General features: G+C 47.0%; 5 protein-coding genes across 5 annotated transcripts; 2 read left to right on the top strand and 3 right to left on the bottom strand.

Moving 5' to 3' along the window:
- Window positions 1–161: 161 nt before the first annotated feature.
- N7518_005295 (8-oxoguanine DNA glycosylase N-terminal) lies at window positions 162–3,014 on the bottom strand (the record flags this gene model as incomplete). The annotated part of the gene is made up of 7 exons (XM_057186222.1): window positions 162–335; window positions 405–451; window positions 665–697; window positions 766–998; window positions 1,683–2,079; window positions 2,130–2,860; window positions 2,920–3,014. The coding sequence occupies 7 exons, from the start codon at window positions 3,012–3,014 to the stop codon at window positions 162–164; spliced, it is 1,710 nt and encodes a 569-aa protein (XP_057042992.1).
- Window positions 3,015–3,190: 176 nt separating this feature from the next.
- N7518_005294 (splicing factor u2af large subunit) lies at window positions 3,191–5,153 on the top strand (the record flags this gene model as incomplete). Its single annotated transcript, XM_057186221.1, has 5 exons — window positions 3,191–3,218; window positions 3,267–3,292; window positions 3,346–3,991; window positions 4,040–4,623; window positions 4,671–5,153. 5 exons carry the CDS (start codon window positions 3,191–3,193, stop codon window positions 5,151–5,153), a joined length of 1,767 nt encoding a protein of 588 aa, XP_057042991.1.
- A 1,310-nt stretch (window positions 5,154–6,463) lies between these two features.
- Window positions 6,464–7,489, top strand: N7518_005293 (ankyrin repeat domain-containing protein; the record flags this gene model as incomplete). Its single annotated transcript, XM_057186220.1, has 1 exon — window positions 6,464–7,489. The coding sequence occupies one exon, from the start codon at window positions 6,464–6,466 to the stop codon at window positions 7,487–7,489; it is 1,026 nt and encodes a 341-aa protein (XP_057042990.1).
- A 3,854-nt stretch (window positions 7,490–11,343) lies between these two features.
- Window positions 11,344–11,805, bottom strand: N7518_005292 (GFA family protein; the record flags this gene model as incomplete). Its single annotated transcript, XM_057186219.1, has 2 exons — window positions 11,344–11,712; window positions 11,776–11,805. The coding sequence occupies 2 exons, from the start codon at window positions 11,803–11,805 to the stop codon at window positions 11,344–11,346; spliced, it is 399 nt and encodes a 132-aa protein (XP_057042989.1).
- A 499-nt stretch (window positions 11,806–12,304) lies between these two features.
- On the bottom strand, window positions 12,305–12,838 carry N7518_005291 (uncharacterized protein; the record flags this gene model as incomplete). Its single annotated transcript, XM_057186218.1, has 1 exon — window positions 12,305–12,838. One exon carries the CDS (start codon window positions 12,836–12,838, stop codon window positions 12,305–12,307), a length of 534 nt encoding a protein of 177 aa, XP_057042988.1.
- Between the last annotated feature and the right edge of the window lie 694 nt (window positions 12,839–13,532).

Below are 13,532 nucleotides of genomic sequence, written 5' to 3'. Positions count from 1 at the left end.
GAACCTACAATTATCAAAGGAGTCTAGAGCATTCATGAACAGGGTATCAAATAATCGTAATCTTTTTTGTTGTACCTAGCAGAAGATAGACCCTCCAGATATGACGATCACGACGATCCGATGGGTTTCCTCCGTCAACCACTCATCCTCCCAAAATGCGCTTATGCGACAAGGGTGGAGGCAGTGGCGCTCTCGTAGCGCCAGGTGGGGGGCAGGACACCGACGGTCTTGTAGTAACGAGACAGACGGTGGATGCGGGACTCGATCAGAATCAGGCGGAACTTGGAGTCCTTGTCCTTGCGGTTACGGTCAAGGTGCTTGCGGACAGCAACGGCCTAGATAATTCAAGGTTAGCATAATCTACATGGATATAAGGGGGGAAAAAAACGAGTAATTTTTTTTACCTTCTTGATCAGGAAGTAAAGGTCCTCGGGGAGTTCGGGAGCGAGGCCTGTATTCCAAAATCTCTCTGTCAGTCTAGATGTTCTTGACCAAGCAGAGGCTTAATTGCTGGTGCATTTCTGCGACCAGTCTCGGGGAGAGAGACGAGCATTTTGCGCTTCGAAACCAACGGGTTCTTTCACCGAACCAGAAAGTTTATCCACACAAATTGTTCGCTCTCTTCACCCGACAGATGTGAATATGCGGGCGGAGGGAGTCGTACCGCTGGACTTCAAGATACGGAGGATCTTGTTACCTGCGCGAAAATGTTAGAAATTTTCAATCCTCCAATTCCTAGGGTCGCGTTTTTCTGAGTTTTCATACCAGTAACAATCTTGACCTGGGCAATGCCGTGGGAGTCACGGAGGACAACACCGATCTGGGAAGGGGTGGCACCCTTCTTGGCCAGCTTGCAAATGTGGTCGACAACCTGGTCGGGGGTGGTCTTGAGCCACGCCGGGGGGTGCGGGAGTAGGGGATGGCGGAGGAGGCAATGCCCTTGCCCTTGCTGTGAAGACGACCCATTTTGGATTGGTGATGTGTCCGGCGGAGGAAATCTGGTCGGTTGTCGGCGTGGATGAAAGATCGAAAATCGAGAAGTGTGAGAGTGAGAGTGGGCGGGAAAGATGGGGCCTGTGTGGGGTCACGTGATAGACTTCGCTTATTTCTTTTCTTCGACAAAACCTCACTTCGTTTCTCTTCCGATTTTGTTCGAACACCAACAACCGACAAACTCAGTTCTGCACTTGAGTCGACTGGAATTAATGGTTTCTGGTTCAACTTGAGTGCGAGCTGTACGATATACACTCGACACGCCTCTCGCCACTCTTATATCAGGTCAGTTCAACCTCTTCTTGCTCAATCTCCAATATTCCCACATGATGATACAACGCATTTGTTATACTTTATTTTCTGGTACCTCTTATGTCAGAGCTAGTGTTTTCGGATGCTAGCTCGATGATCTACCTGGACTTCTGATCTACCTCTTCCAACTTCAAGACTTGTGTTAAGAGTTGTTCGACCGTTATACTAACTACGGTTGTAGGCATTGATCATTGATATAGCTAAGATTATTGAATACAAATACCCATGTTAATTGCACTAGACTCGTGTCTCATCGTACATTTTTGCGTCTGGCATATTCATTATTAAGATGTATAGATATTTTCTGCGGTAAAAGTAGTAGTCAAGAATAGTCCTTTCCTTGTCTTTAGTGGCTTCAACGCTTTAGTCTCTTGGACATTCTCCGTGTCTCTGTTGTTTGAACAACAGGAATAATGTTCTCAGTCTCCTTTCTCTTCTTGTCCCTGGGCTTCTTGGCATCATCTATGTCTTCGACCTTGACTTTCACATCGACGTTTTCCTCCTTAAAAACTTTCAAAGAGAGAGCAGTTGTCACTTTTGTCTCAACCTTGACATCAGACTCTTCGTCTTTCACCTTCACCTCAACTTTCTTAGTTGCAGCAAGTTTGTCTGCAAAGGTCCGCAGGTCCGCAGTGAAAAGCACACTATGGGCCCATCCAGCTTCCTTACCCCAAAGCTTGCGGAAATGATTGGCAACAGCATCATAAGTCGTCTTGTTCAAGTTCTTATTGGAGCTTTTTCCAAAACGGTAATCTCGCTGTGCGATTTGCCACACTATCGTAAAGGATTAGAGATAAATCAGAAACATTATCAAAAGAACTCACCATGAGTATCAACCGGCACGGACTCTCCCCAGCCTAATCCCATCAAACTGACACAGTCTGACACTTTTGGCCCAACTCCCTGTAGCTCAAGAAGCTTTTCATGAGCTTCACGATATCCCTCTCGCCCTTCTGGTTTCATTTCGCCGCTTGGTTTAGGATCCACGCCAAATGCTGGACACTCGGGGTTGCTCAAGCTATCTAGCCAGCCCTGCTCTCGGTTGGATACCATAACCGCAGTTTGGTATATGTATTTAGCCCGGTATCCAAATCCTAAATTGCGCAGATTGCTTTCCACATCCTTGCCAGTCAATGCGCCTGGGGGAGGAAAATCATGATATGCACGCCCTTCAATTGTGGCCACGGGCTTTCCATAATGTATGCATAACTTCTCCACCATTTGTGAGATCCGTGCAATATTATTGTTGCTGCTGCAGATAAATGATACCAATGCTTCCCACGCATCTTGTCGAAGGATCCTGATCCCGGTGAATTGCGCAGCCTTCTTCTTGAAATTGGGGTCTTGTGATGACCATTGAGAGTAGAGTTCAGTCAAATTTGGCGTTAGGTTGAAGTAATGTTTGATAATGCGGATGAGATGATCATTGTCGGTGAATGCATGGGAAGGAGGTTGCACAGATCTATAGTACAAGAAGTTTGAGTCTTGCTTCAGCGACAGAAGATGGCCATAGAGAACGCATCGCCATTCCTGACTCTCTGGAAAGTTCCGCCATCTAAAAAGGGTCAGTCGCTTGATCTACAATCCCCGGACCCGGAAACTTGGCTGACAAACCTAAAAGACTGGCCGCATCTGAGCGTAGTATTGATGCAAAGCTCACTCAAGCTCAAAGGCAGCTTCTGCCATTCTGACAAAACACCTAGAGACATGTTTGAAATCCAAATTACTGATTCGAGACGGCGGAGTCGCTGTCTCCATGTTTGTATTTTCTGCCGGAATCTGAATCGACACACGGGCGGTGAGGCCATCACCGCCTGCAGCTCTGGGTCATGAGTTTTCCCCTTCACTGGCGACAGCTTCATTTATTTCCTCAACCAACCTCAACATGAACGGTGACACCTACTCATCCAGGGGTAAGTATCCTTACAATAACTTCTGGTATAACTGCTAATATCCCCAAGAGACTGGACGTTCCCGCGACTACTTCGTAAGTATCAGCCAATCTTTGGTCGCAACCGCGGCGATTAACCCCAATTCTAGCGCGACGAGCGGCGTGATCGAGACCGGGGTGACAGACCCGAACGTGGAGCTGAGCGACCTGCCGACCGAGGTGCTGAGCGTGGCGCCGAACGAGGAACCGAGCGTGGAGCTGAACGGGGCGATAGGAGTGATCGCGGTGAACGACGCCGTTCGCGTTCGCCTCATCATGGATCTCGTCGGGAGCGCGAAGTGAACTCGTACTCAACCAGCCGTGACTACCGTGCCCGTGAGCGCGAAGACCGCTACTCTGGCCGCCGTGATGATCGAGAGTGGGACCGTGGCGACCGTGCCGAGCGAGGTGACCGCGCTGAGCGTGGGGGTGGTGACCGTGGTGGTGGAGATCGTGGGGGTGGTGACCGTGGTGGTGGAGATCGCGGTGGTGGTCGTCGACGTGACTTTGACGAAAGACCCCGTCGCGACTTGTTTGACGACCGACGCGGTGGACGTGGTGGCGGTGATCGTGGTGACCGTGGAGACCGTGAGAGAAGAGACCGCAAGCGAAGCGCCACGCCCCCGCGGCGCAAGGAGCCTACCCCCGATTTGACAGATGTGCCCTCGGTGTTGACCCGTAAACGTCGTTTGACTCAATGGGACATGAAGCCTCCTGGTTATGAGAATGTTACGGCTGAACAGGCAAAGATCTCAGGTATGTGTTTAAAGCTTATGAGCTAGTGGAACTGTCTAACATCAACAGGGATGTTCCCTCTTCCCGGAGCTCCTCGTCAGCAGCCGATGGACCCCAGCCGCATGAAGGACTTCCTGAACCCTCCCACTGGCGATAGCGACAATGCTGCCCTCAAGCCTTCCAACTCTCGTCAATCAAAGCGTCTTTTCGTTTACAACATCCCGTCCGGTGTCTCGGGCGATGCCGTTATTACCTTCTTCAATCTTCAATTGAATGGACTCAATGTTATTCACAATGTCGATCCCTGCATCTCTGCCCAAGTTTCTGAAGATAAAACATTCGCGCTCCTGGAGTTCAAGGATCCAAATGACGCCACAGTCGCATTGGCTTTCGATGGAATTACCATGGCGGAGAGTGGAGACAAGGGACTTGAAGTGCGACGGCCAAAGGACTACATTGTTCCCGACGGGAGCGCATCGCAGCCAGTACAGCCGGACGTCGTTCTGAGCGAGGTGCCTGACTCACCCAACAAGATCTGCATCTCTAATATTCCCACCTACATCAACGAGGAAGCTATTATCATGTTGCTCAAGTCATTCGGCGACCTTAAGTCATTTGTCTTGGTCAAGGATGCTGCTACAGAGGAGTCTCGGGTAAGTTGAGTATTTCCCTACCGTCAAATTCTTTCTAACTTTTCCAGGGAATTGCCTTTTATGAATACGTCGACCCGAACAACACTGCGCTTGCCGTTGAAGGTTTGAACGGCATGGAACTAGTCGATCACCACCTTAAGTTTGCTCTCGCCAGCGTTGGAACCACACAAGCCTCTGGCCTCGACATGGGCGTGAATGCCATGCAGATGTTCGCCAAGACGACCTCCCAGGATCTAGAGACCACCCAGGTCCTGCAGCTTCTCAACATGGTCACGCTTGACGAGCTCCTCAATGACGAAGATTACGAAGAAATCATGGAGGATGTGAGCGAGGAATGCGCCAAGTTCGGAAAGATTCTCGGGATGAAGATCCCCCGCCGTGGACACGGCGCTGGTAAAATCTTCATTAAATACGATACCGCTGAATCCGCCACCACCGCTCTCAAAGCGCTGGCGGGTCGCAAGTTCTCTGACCGTACAGTTGTTGCCTCATACTTCGGCATTGAGAACTTCGACACCGAGGCCTGGTAAACCGGGGTTGATACTGTTCCTTTTTCGTTCCTTATTTCCCTTGATGCAGGCGTGTTTTTTCTTTCTTTTTTCTCGGGACCAGTCACCTTTGGAGCTGGTAGGTCCCAAATGTGTACCATAACAAAAATGCTCACATCATCAGTCAATTGACATGCTAACTAGAGTTTTATTTCCTTTGCCGTAGAAGATTTCGAAGTTATAGTTACCTATAGTGCCTTCCCTACTCCAACAGCACTCACAGTACCGATCCGACGTTTGTCACCACATCCAGCACGGTTTCAACTGTTACCCTGACCTCCACTTCAAACATTTTCAGCTCTATCGCTGCTGGAAGCACCCCGGCTCCCTCTGGTCGCTGCCACAACTGCTCCTATGGGGCCCGCTGTCACCTGTGCCGTCTGATCAAGCGTTGGCGCCAACTCCACACCCACCACTCCTGAGGGTGCCACTACCACCGTTATGACTTACGGGACCGAGACCACCTGCCCAGTGAAGTAGGAGAGGGTGGATTGGATCTCGGACTTGGATGCAGGAGATAACTTTGCTGTTGGGGCAGAAGCAGGAGGCGTCGCTGTTGGACGTGTATTTGGGGGCGAGTGAGAGCCAGGTGTTGATGCACTTGGGCACAGTATTAGGGTATACCAGCATTCCCACCTCATGAAGGGCGTTGCTTATACAGTCGGACCAGCCCCATCGCCAAAATATATATTTAGTATGCCACCCTTCGGCAGCGATTACTGCCTCAACTCGACGATTCATGCTCCGAATCAACCTATCAAAGTAATACTTCTCATTTCCTAGCAAATTTAACAAGGTATGGCAAATGCTTAGTGTTTTTAGAATGCCTCCATAAATTATAATACCTCAAGTCCCCCTGCAGTCAAAAAACGAACTAGCGTGGACTAGTTAAGAGATGGATGTTACGATCCAACGTTGCTTGTTGCTTGTTTGCTTGTTTGCATTAGCTAGATGGTTCGAAGTTTGCATGGTTTGGTACAAAGCGGTCAGGACATAGCTATAAGAACTACATAGCTGTCTCCCACTTTGCAACTTGCTTCTTCTTTCTCCCCTATCTTAGTTATTCTGAATTCAATGCACTCTTCCATCTTGCAAGACCTGGCACGTCACAATGGAGATTTGTTAGATGTCGTACCACCCCTTCGCACGGACGGCGGACTAAATCAACATCGCTTTTCATGCTAACCACATACGGCTTAGAGCCTCTTGAGCCAAGTCCATATACGCTTCCACATATTTTCAACTTCCCCTGTACATACATGCACTTGTGAAATTGAATCCATCTTCCCGTAATGGCGCTCGTCCAACTACCCACTGAGATCCTATGGACCATCACATCATGCTTTTGCCACCAAAGGGACATTTACGCCTTCATCCGGACTAATCGTCATCTATACGAAACACTTATCAAGTTTCTGTATTACTTTCACGCCCACTATAGGCATGGAGCCGCGCTCTCTTTTCTCGCCGAGCGGAACCTCTTTTTACAAGTTCAAAATTTGCTAGACGGGCTAAATGCTGCCCGCAACCAGCCTCAAGCATCCCTGGCAGTAATAGAAGCAACGGAAGATAAGGCTCCAAAGATGTACGAAGAAGAAGAAGACACTGTGCTAAGGAGAACACGAGAAAGATGGGACCCCACGGATATTTTTACCCACCCACTTTTCCAGCAGGGATACAGTATCCCAAGCGTTGTGAATATCCAGCACGCTCTAGTGGTGGCAATTCAGGGTGGCCATACCAAAATTGTGGCTATCTTGCTAGACTTTGGTGCACAGGCCAACTTTGAATGTGGGAGGCGTACTCAATATACTCGCAACTGGTGGCATAGTAAGGAGGTTGATTACCCGCCCCTCTTTACTGCGGTGCAGTTTGGGAATCTGGAGCTTATAAAGTTACTGCTTCAGCGTGGTACTGATACTGATCCAGAGCTGTATACCCCTTCACCGTTATATCGTGCTGTGAAAGATGATCGACGGGATATTATCCCTATATTGCTCAAATATGGTGTAGGGCCACAAGCAACAGCGTTGAAGCTAGCTGTACTACACAAGGATGAGTCTATGGTGAGACTTCTTCTTGATGGAGGATTAAATGTTTTACAGTACGGACATGCTGGACTCTACACTGCTAAAATGAAGGGCGATCAGGATATGGTCGACTTATTAGAGTCTCGGGGTGCGACTTTAGCTGCACTTACTGACGTTGAAAAGGAAAATTGGGCGGGGGAGGACGGGGATGGCACTCGGCCTATTTTTCAGCGTATGTTTATTTCCGACGAGAACGAGATCGAAGAGGAAGAGGATGATGAGGATTGATTGGGTACCTTTTCTTGTATCACACATGTTCAAATTGGTTCCCTTTATTTTCTCTCTCTCTCTTTATTCCTGGTTTTACAACCGAATGCGCAACTGCATAACTGTACAGTAGATATATACATAGATACGTGCATATGCCTACATTGGAGTTGTTCGGCCGCATAAAAACCTTGTGTTGGCAATTTCCGTCTGCTTCCGGCCATATTGTTCCTACCGTCATCTCCGTTTTAAAACTAGAGCGTGAGCTGGAGCTGTGGCGGCCGCTAGGCAAACCTGGCAGGGGACACACTCTAGTTCCCAGGGCTGTCCAGTTCACTCCCAGGAGCTGTAGGTCATCTGGGAACTATGAGTCTGACTCCTGGGAGCGACCAAGAGTGTGCCTAGGAGCCATGCTATGGATCCTAGGGCCGGATATGATCCTAGGAACGTGGGTCTTCGAGATAATAAGTGGGATCTGAAACGCAGGCAATAATTGCGGGCAGCAAAACAATTGCTCCCCGAAGTAATTAACGCTCTCGTGAACGGACGGGCGTGGCTCCAGGATCCAAGGTAGAGAGCCCAGGAACAATCTGTCTCGCTTCCACGACCCGTCACAACAGTTCCCGGAGGACATTGAGCTCCCAGAGGCCGTGAGCATGATCCTAGGAGCGATAAATGTAGCTCCCTAACCCAGCATATCGTAGGTTGATCAGAAAAAAAGCCTGAGTTTAGACCAGAACAAGACAGGCAAACGTAATTAAGTGCGGCGGCGTTGAAGAATTGAGAGGCCGCTTATTCTCGATGGCGTTAGAGGCCGATTCAACGTATCTGAGCTCTCGTCATAGTAGAGTGAGGAAACGGATGCCCTTCGAGAAATGTTATTGTGGAAATTAGGTAGGTTGGATGATCCTGTACGTGTGTTGACTATTACATACGACAAACTCGAAAAACGTTGAGTAAATAGGAAGTCAACAGCTGTTGACGGTAGTGTTAGTCCCTATCGTTTATGTGCATATTAAAGGTGAAAATAGTTCCTAGTGAATGTTTTGCATGTTGAGGCAAAACTAACCCGATATGGTAATTCACAGGTCCACCGTTTACATGTACTATTCGAGGGACTGGAGCAAGAGACCGCTTCATTCTCTTGGCAAAATAAATGATAGAATCCGAGAAGGGATCATTCAAATTTTATGTTGTTCTAGAAGATTCTCCTATTCAATTCAGTGTATTCTTTGTTCAACTGCAGCAACACCTAAAATGAACATGCGCCCTTGAGCCCCGAAGTATGGAGAGAACTGGATCTTGTGAGAGTCGGCTAGGACAACCCCATTATCGACAGGCTGTTAATTCATACGTAGTTCGTAAAGCATATTATTTCCCCGCCCTCAATGCTATTCGACGAAACCGAAAGTCTTTATAAAGAAAACCACCAGATCCTCCATCCAAGCCACCTTAGCTATCCTCATCGGTGTCCTCTGACCAACTCTCCAAAGTGGCTTCTAGTCGGTGTTGGTTTCCTCGGACATAACAGCATTTCTTTCCAAGCGCGCTATTTTTTGTCCATCTTGATAATGCATCATAATCATTAGCCATAGCGAGACGTTAAGGTGGAGGCGCCAGTTTGTGGCTAAAAATACCAAGCCCTTTTTGAATGGCTGGCGGATCGAAGCGAATGGCATTATAACATATTAGTTGGGTAGCGTTGATCAAAAGTAGGCTTAAGTGAGATAGATCCAAGAAGTTGTAAAAGAAAAGGGAGAAAGAGGAGATAGTCTTCGTTAAAAAAGAAGTTATCATTTAAGTATAGAAGTTCCGATCCTAATTTGTTATCGGCGTCTAATCGGGCTAAGTACACAATTATCTATGGATCATCATGATGCTTATTTGCTGTTTACCATTTGCAGAGCGGCCAGCTGCTTCTTCTTCCTTCCTCTATCTTACTGCGCGCAGGGGTCGTTTTGCCGATTGAGGCCTTAATGCCCGAATTTGGCCTGGCAGAAGAGTAAGGATAACTCACTATTTACACTGAATAAGGAGCTAACTATAGACTGGAGATGGTTGCTCCGTCTATATTAAAACTCAATGATAATGTAATACAGGTTATTGTTCATTGTTCATTGTTCAGTATAGCAGAAACTGGGTAAACAAACATGGATATTCGAGTCATCAGTCCTACTCTTACTCATTTAAAGCGAGAGGTACAACAATCCCCGACGTTCGATCAGAACCCAATCGCCAGAACGCAATTATTTAAGCTATCACATATTAGTTACATGACGGAGAGAGCTAGTAAACGACTGAAAAGTTGAGATAATTAAATTTGCATGGTGCCAAATGCTTCATGATCATGGAATCATCGGGCCTGGTTGATCCCGGCATCATTTACAATACACTGTAGATGGATGCCTACAAGCGGTTTAAAATAACGCCAGAATCTAGGCATCAAGGCCCCAATCTGGTGAAAACGACCCTGCGCGCTATGTCCCTTCGTAGTCATCCTTCTCCGACGAAGGAGAATATTGGTTATAAAGATACCCCCGTCGTGAAGGATTCACCCTCTTTGCTAAGTTCAGAATGTTCGATGAACCTCATCACACATCTCTTGACCCATGGAGTCCATTGGGTGAATGGTAAACCGGGAATCCCATTTTTAGAGATCGACTTGAGAGTATAAGGTTATGGATAGTATTCTCCTGTTCCTTCATCCCACGTCTTAGCTCTGTATTTTGTTCCTCGTATGTTTAAACTGGCCCACGGGTTCTTTGTGGTACCGTATAACCAACTAGTCGTCTAATAGCATCGGGTTTCAGAAATCGTAGAATAGGATAGCGGTAACCTGACTGATCAACCTCTATGCATTTCACATCATCCTGGCAAAGGTATTTTGCCCAGTGAAAATAATTGTTGTAAATGGCGCCGGGACGGGATAACCGGGCCCGATGACCCTATGAACATGAATCCTTGCATTGATGGCTTCAAGTGCATTGGCGCTGTCATCTGAACCTATATTGATATTGACCTTCTAAATATTATGAAGATTTTAGGTAGAATTACCGCTCCGAAGAGGCGTTGGTAGAGAGGATTGTTCGCAAAGCGAGCTGGCAACCTCCCTGGAGGATTTCTATCCACGAGAAGTTCACCTGTGAGATAATTGAAGTGGAGTCGTTGCTCAAAGCCTTGCGCACTGTTGCTTTCGTCGCCAGCTGTCTCATCGAGATTGTCGGTATCAAGACTCAAGACTCGTCGAACTTCACGTCCGGAGTTTAGCTCGACACTGGAACCGCACTCACTATATATAGGATAGGTTGACTCGCAAAATTAGCAGTAAATCCCAAGATTCTTATAAATTTCCATTTCATACCTTTATACCGCAATGAAGATGAATAAACCACCACGTGTGGCTGTCCGTAGTGATGGACGTATCAGAAGCCCCAGCCCACTTTTTCTGGTAGGCCAAGAATTGGTATACGGAGTTTGGATCGACACTTATCGCAGACTCGTAGCTATATTTCGAATGAGGGCTGATGACAGAAGAAGCCTAGGGGTGGGGCAGGATGGGTATTTATACTACCCCAATCAGCCAGGCTCGCGCGTTAAATGACCATGTTTACAAAGAGAGAAGAGTGCATACCAACAGTAAGTGAGCAAGCAAACGAGCAAGCAAGCAAACATGAAGCGTATGATAGCGATCTATCGTAGATCGTGACACTTTACATACTCAGAAAAAAAAGTGTATTTCATGTCATACCTATTTATATGTTGGAACTTGCAATCCCTTCATAATGATAGAGCAGTTTTTGGAGCAGTTGTTAAATTAGTTGTTGAAGTTGTTGAAGTAGTTGTTAAAGCAGTTATTGGAGTGGTTGTTCTGATGGCTATTCAAGAGGTTCGCCCATGCTACCATTGATCCTCTGAACATCCTCATTCCCCATATCGTCCACCCATTTATCCTTTCGATGGTAGTAGATTTCCATTTCCAACTTCGCACAGTTAAGTCGGTGTTCTTCATCGAGTGTCCCCGACTTCACCGCAATGACTTCTTGATCATCGCTTGATCGTGATGTGAATGGCGTACCGCAATCAGGGCAGAACTCGCGCAATACCTGCGTGTCCTTGTTGCTACGATCCGAATATAACTTGGGTGACCCCTTGATGTACTGCAAACTAGATTGTGGCACGATGATATTGGCAGAGAAGCTGGAGCCCGTATAGCGTTTGCAATTGGTGCAGTGACAGATGATCACCTAGCGAGATTGTCAGTAAGCGAATGGGATTTGCTGATTGGGCAAGTTGGAGATAATCTATACCTTAGGGGGTGATTCTGACGCGGGCAACATAATACGGTATGCTATGTTCTTGCAGAGGCAAGCGCCGGTCAAGCAATTCTGAGCCATGAAACGTCAATGTATTCGAAGACTTTGATGGATGTGAATGTTGGAAGGCTAAAGAAGATTTAGACAGTTTTTGACAACCACTAGCACGATAACTGATGCTATTTTTATCCCAATGATTAATAAGGTACACACTGCCAAGAGCACGAGTGATTGTACGGAGTTTTCCCGATAACTATAGGGCACTTGAAAGAGGAAGAAACCTTCTATCTTGTGGAAACTACAAGGGTAGTCGGCGGCATAAGCGGCCTTATCGTGTCTTTTTGGTGGTCTTTGATGTCTCTTGGCATTTTCTCTCCTTTCTCGGTTTCATAACTAGATGGCGAAACAAAGCGGGAAAAGGCTTAGAATGTGCAGCCGGATTTTCAATATATAACCAGGGATGTATAACTAGAGACAAATATCGCGAAGCTGGCAGGGAATACTATCACATGAGGCCTAAGCATCACAGTATTTTCCATAGCTCAAACATGACAGAAGTTCCATGGAAGAAACACAAGGAAGAAAGGCAAGTGCCGCAGATTTTGTTGTGTTCCACGTTGGTCATGTATTTCTTGATGGCGCCAGAAATGGTTGCCTGCTGTGCTGTAGTATCGCAGTTTCGGCCGGAAGATTGGTATGTCCATCTGAGGTTCTGATAGCTGCCACGCATGAGATTGCAGTTGCCCTGATTGGAGAGCTCCTTGATTGTGGCTCCCATCGACTTGCAAAATGAAATCACATAACCTGCGATCACAGTGCAGGCAGCGGTCGCGGTAATGATACGCTCGCAGACCTGGATAGGAGTTCGTTCCACAAGAGCATTGTCGATGTCCCTTGTACTGAGGCTGGTATTCCCAGAAGTGCTCTCATTGAGAGAGATTTGGAACCACTTGTCTGGCACTGGCTGCCCTTGGATAGATGAAGGCAAGGTAGAGGCCTGCGATGAAGTTGAAAGATAGCAAAGTGCTGTGATCAGCACACTCTTCGGAAACAACATAGCAGTAGAGGCCGTTGAAAATAATGAGACCAGATAGGCAACAGAAACGAGCTATTTCGAGTATGCGATCAACCAAAGTAGGCATTGCTTGAATATTTGAAACCGGAAGTCTCTGTCGTTTTTATACTGACGGGTTTGGGAGTTTAGATCTCTTGAATGAAGGGGAGATGAATAACAGATGAGAAAAATGGCACCCAGTGGGTCTAGACAGGGATATAAATCAGTTTACCAACTTCGAAGCTGTTTTTGAGGGATTTTTGCTAGCTGCATGAGATATTGGGCTTGGGATAGGGCATGCATGGAATGGATAACTATGCAACTTCTCAAGCGATTTTCTACTCTATATTACGTTATAGGTAGCCCTAGATTTACAAATCTATCTCTTCGGTCGTCCCATCTGTCGAGAACTTTAGTCAATCTCTAATTATACCAAACAATTGGGGTTGTTCAATCGCTAACCCTAAAGAATTCTTCACACAAGGATGCAAGATTAATGCCGACTCCACCTGCACTTCTCAAGTCTCAGGTATTCAAGTTTTGATGTGGTAAACCACAAATATAGTCATGTGCACTATACTAATACAAAAGCCAGTCCAGAATCAAATTCTGCTCCTAATGCAGATGCTTGTACGGAGTGTGGAGTACATAATAAATCGGAAGGTGATTGACGTCTAGCGGAAAATCCCTCAGATCC

The sequence above is a fragment of the Penicillium psychrosexuale genome, assembly GCF_028828465.1.
Source record: "Penicillium psychrosexuale strain IBT 29551 chromosome Unknown utg000003l, whole genome shotgun sequence".
NCBI classification, from domain to species: Eukaryota; Fungi; Ascomycota; class Eurotiomycetes; order Eurotiales; family Aspergillaceae; genus Penicillium; species Penicillium psychrosexuale.
Note: the sequence above shows the minus strand (reverse complement) of the source record. Positions and strands in the feature narration are given on the sequence as shown.